Source organism: Dendrobium catenatum, unplaced genomic scaffold (assembly GCF_001605985.2).
Source record: "Dendrobium catenatum unplaced genomic scaffold, ASM160598v2 fragScaff_scaffold_1595, whole genome shotgun sequence".
Lineage (NCBI taxonomy): Eukaryota > Viridiplantae > Streptophyta > Magnoliopsida > Asparagales > Orchidaceae > Dendrobium > Dendrobium catenatum.
The window spans coordinates 2,675,281-2,680,265 of NW_021320057.1; the positions used below are offsets into that span (position 1 = coordinate 2,675,281).

The 4,985-nt window shown below is 39.2% G+C and overlaps 1 protein-coding gene across 1 annotated transcript in view; it reads left to right on the forward strand.

The window, feature by feature from the left end:
• The first annotated feature begins 2 nt into the window (after positions 1–2).
• LOC110095019 (putative disease resistance protein At3g14460) overlaps positions 3–4,985 on the forward strand; it is a 7,450-nt gene continuing 2,467 nt past the window's right edge. Inside the window, exon 1 of the mRNA XM_028700832.1 lies at positions 3–4,262. Coding sequence (XP_028556665.1) covers positions 3–4,262 — 4,260 coding nt within the window. The remainder of the gene's footprint in view (positions 4,263–4,985) is intronic.

A 4,985-nucleotide genomic window follows, 5' to 3' on the forward strand; every position in this document is an offset into this window, starting at 1 on the left:
TGATGAAGCAGCTTATCACCACTGGCTTTCAGTACCTGGAAGATCAAGTCAGATGGCAGACCGGCATGAAGGCGGAGCTGGAAAGGCTGCAACAGAACCACCCGAAGATCCAAGCTGTCGTCGACTATGCTTCCCGTCAACAACAGATCAGAGACAAAAATCCGGCTCTTTACGAATGGCTATGGCAGCTACGAGATGCTATCGATGAGGCAGATGATGTTTTGGATGACCTCGAGTACGAGAAGCTTGAAAAAGAGCTGGCAAAAAGCAAGAAGCAGAGAAAGGTGCGTTCCATCATGAAATCCCTAAATAAAAGACTTGTCAAAATTGCCAAACGTGCTCTCAAAATTGATCCCAACTTGAAGAAACTCGAGGCGGTTGTGCAGAAAATTGATAAAGTTTCAACTGGTGTTGCAACTTTCCTTCATCTTGTAAGTGAAGCAAATCAGGAGCATCAGGATCAGCAGCTGGAGCTGTACAGAGAACGTCAAACGGGATCTTTGCCTAAAACTGATCTCATCGGGCGGGGCAATGATAAGGAGTTTGTTATGCAGTGGTTGAGGAAGCAATCAAATGAGCATCGGGGAACTGATTTGTACAGAAACATTTCTGTTCTATCTATAGTGGGGCATGGTGGTATGGGAAAGACTACACTCTTGCAACATGTCTATGAAGAAGATGAAATGACAGAGGAATTTGATCTTAAAATGTGGGTTTGTGTATCCAACAACTTTGATGCGCAAAAAGTCATTGCAGATATGTTGGAATCTCTTAAAAAGAATAGACCTCCTTTGGATACACTTGATGCGCTTCAAAAGAGTCTTAAATCTGAGATAATGTCAAAAAGGTTCTTACTTGTGCTGGATGACATTTGGGATGAGGAGGAGGAAAGGGATAAAAGTAAATGGGAGAATGTGCTCGCCCCTCTGTCTTGTGGAAGTTTGGGAAGTAAAATTTTGGTCACTACTCGGATGGACTCTGCTGCATTGATAATTGCAAAAGTGATTAAAAATAATAAAGAAACATTGAGATTACAAGGCTTAGAAGATGGTGAATGTTTACAGCTACTCAACAACCATGCATTTGCAGATGTAGAGAATCTTGATGATGATCACAGAAAATTAAAATTAATCACGGAAGAGATAGCTAAAAAGCTTTCAGGGTTTCCATTAGCAGCAAAGGTCATGGGCGGTATTCTGAATTCTAATTTGGATGAAAGGCATTGGAGAGAAGTTTTAGAATGTGATACTGGAATAATAAAATTGGGTCAAAATGATATCATGTCGGTCTTAAGATTGAGTTATGTATACCTCCCACAACATCTACAAAGTTGCTTCAGATTTTGTTGCATATTCCCACAAGATCATGAATTTGATAAGGATGATTTAGTCCGCATGTGGATTGCATTGGGTTTCATTCGGTCATCATATAATCAAGGAGAGAATATGGAGGATATTGGAGGAAGGTATTTTGATACTTTGGTTAAGAAATCATTTTTTGATAAATATGGTAATTATTACAAAATGCATGATTTATTACAAGAACTGGCACAGTATGTTTCTGCACAAGAATGCTTCAGAATTGAGGGTGAAAATGTGTTGTCTTGTAGAATTTCTGAAACTATTCGACACTTGGCTGTTAAAACTAACAATTTAGAAGTGGTCAGAAAGATTGAGAAATTTAAAAATTTGCACTCTCTTCACTTAACCTATAGCAAAGATGATCAGGATTTTATTGATGTACTTACCAAAAATTTTGAAACATTGAGTAGCATCCGCTTGCTATGCATAAACAATCAACACCTGAAAATGATACCCGAGGCAATTGGATTTTTAAGACATCTTCGATATTTGAAGATTGCTAGAACTAGTGTTGCTCAACTGCCAAGATCGTTAAGCAATCTTTATCACTTGATGTTTATGATATATGAAAGAAATTTGTGTATTTCCAATGATATCTTACCAAAGGATTTAAATAACCTTTTTAATCTACGTTACTTGAAATTGCCTTGGGATGTCATTCTAGTTGGGATGCATGGTATTGGAAAGCTAAAATCTCTTCAAGGGCTGGATGGGTTTTATGTTAAGAATGAGATTGGTTATAAAATTGGGGAGTTGGAGCATATGAATGACCTTCGTCAGTTAAGAATCAAACTTCTTAAAAATGTGAAGGATGCCGAGGAGGCTTGCAGTGCCAAAATATATCAAAAGAAGAATCTCATGGATTTGTCTTTAGAATGGAGTCACATTCATATCAACAATTGGGGTCATGCACAATTTGCAAGGTATGCTAGTATATCAAAAGAGGAATCATCACGAAACATTTTTGATCCTTACTTAGATGAGAAAGTGCTTGACAATCTTCAACCACACAATAGTTTAAAGCAATTGCGGATATATTCATTCATGGGTGCCAGGTCTGCAATATGGATGAACAATATAAATTTGATCTCAAATCTAGAATACATTCGACTAGAGGATTGCTTGGAGTGGCACACTCTTCCACCTGTTGGGCAGCTTCCATTCCTTAAATCGCTCATTCTTCATAATATGCCAAAAGTTAAACGGCTTGACAATAAATTTCATGGAAATGGCAAGTGTTGCCTCTTTCCATCACTGAAGGTGCTAGAAATTGAAAATTTGGAAGTATTAGAGGATTGGTTTGATGCAGCAGCAGTAGCAGAAGGTGACTGTTTGTTTCCTTGCTTAACTGAACTGTACCTAAGAGACTGCCAACATTTGCAAGAGCTGCCCTTTTTGCCTCCTCAGCTCAAGAAATTGGAGATTGATAACATTGGGTGGAAAGCTTTTAATTGGCTTCAATGTGCTAGCAACTGTTGCATCCAAGAGCTGAAAATTACAAGGAATGATGAATTGGTTTCATTTCCAATTGAGGCAGAGGAGTGGTTTGTTCGAGTTAGTTCATCCCTTCATAAGTTGTACTTTATGGAGCTCAAATCGCTGCAGTCTCTTCCTTCCTCCTTGGCAAGCCTCTCCTCACTTAAGATTCTAAGTGTGAGAAATGCTCCTCAACTCCAGATGTTGCCGAACATCCCCGCCTCTCTGGAGAAATTAGAGCTTTACAATCTCGAATCATTGCAATGCCTGCCTTCTTCTTTGTCATTCTCTTCTCTGGCTGTCCTTGAATTACACAGCATTCCTCTCCTCGAATCATTGCCAGACCTCCCTCCCTCTTTGCGTTCGATGAATATTTATTATGGGAACCTGAATTGCTTGCCTTCTTGCTTTCCTAGCCTTTCTTACCTCCAAAACATTAGTATTAGTGGTCTTCCTCTGCTCCAAGAATTACCAGAACTCCCTTCTTCCCTTCGTGAACTGAGCATTAGAAGACTTAAATCCCTACAATCTCTCCCTTCCTCATTGACAAGCCTCTTTTCACTTGAGATTCTATTCATAATTAATGTTACTGAACTTCGGCTCCTGCCAAACTTTCCCGCCTCTCTCGAAAAATTAAACCTTTCAAATCTCGAAGCATTGCAGTGCCTTCCATCTTCTGTGTCCATCTCTTCCCTCAAAAGACTTCACTTAATGAAAATTCCGCTCCTAAAATCATTACCAGCCCTTCCTCCCGGTTTGAAATATCTGTTCGTCAATAATGTTTCTCAGCTCCAACTATTGCCAAATATCCCCGCCTCTCTAGAAGATTTAATCCTTTCAGATCTCGAAGCATTGCAGTGCCTTCCATCTTCTTTGTCCATCTCTTCCCTCAAAAAGCTTCGCTTAACAAGAATTCCGCTCCTAAAATCATTGCCAGACCTTCCTAACGGTTTGAAATATCTGTCCGTCGATAATGTTCTTCAGCTCCAACTATTGCCAAATATCCCCGCCTCTCTGGAAGAACTAAACCTTTCAGGTCTCGAAGCATTGCAGTGCCTGCCATCTTTTTTGTCCATCTCTTCCCTCAAAAGACTTCGCTTGATAAGAATTCCGCTCCTAAAGTCATTGCCAGACCTTCCTCCCGGTTTGAAATATCTGTTCGTTGATAATGTTCCTCAGCTCCAACTATTGCCAAAAATCTCTGCCTCTCTGGAAGAATTAAACCTTTTAGATCTCGAAGCATTGCAGTGCCTTCCTTCTTCTTTGTCCATCTCTTCTCTCAAAAGACTTCACTTAAGAAGAATCCCGCTCCTAAAATCATTGCCAAACCTCCCTCCCAGTTTGAAATTTCTGGAAGTCCAAAGCTGTCGTCCAAAGTTGATGAAGCGATATGAAAATTTTCACAGACTCCGAGTAGCAGACGATTGATTTCTAGCACAGAAGGCCAATGAATCCTGGTAATTACTAATTCAATCCAATTCAATAAAATTATTCAACTTTATTTGAATATTTGCATATTATTACATTGTTGCATATGATTACATTGTAAAATTTGATTGGCAGAGTAAGCAAATCATGAAGAGGATCCAAGCGTCAGATGAATGACCTGTATGCAATACTCAGGCAGGAAACAAAGGAAGAGAAACTATGTACATATATATAGGTTATGAGTTGTGTATTTGTAGTATGCAAGCTGGACTTGTTTATTTTGCTGTATCCAAATGATATGCGCACTTATTGTAATAACAAAAAAACTGTGGTTTTGATGAAGAGCTTGCTGATCGTGGAAAAGCTCAAACCCTAGACTTCTCCCCGATGCCGGTGTTGACATCCAACTCAAATAAATAACTCATATGAAGAGATGAAGATGCTTCCGCGGGCTCATCTCTATTTCTCTTGCGTGGTTTTCCTTTTCGCTACAAAAAAGTGAGTTTCTTGTGCATGAAAAATGAGCTGCAACAAGGGAGTTTGGAATACATCAATATTTTATTTTACTTTACTTTGTGTCCAACCATACCCCAAAATAAAAAAGGAAATGTATTTGACTTACTTTGCATTCACGTTTTCTCGAATCAAACGGCCTCTACAACAAAGTCCTTTTATAGCTATCATGCTTTTTTTTTTTTTGGGAACGGGGTATCGGCCCGC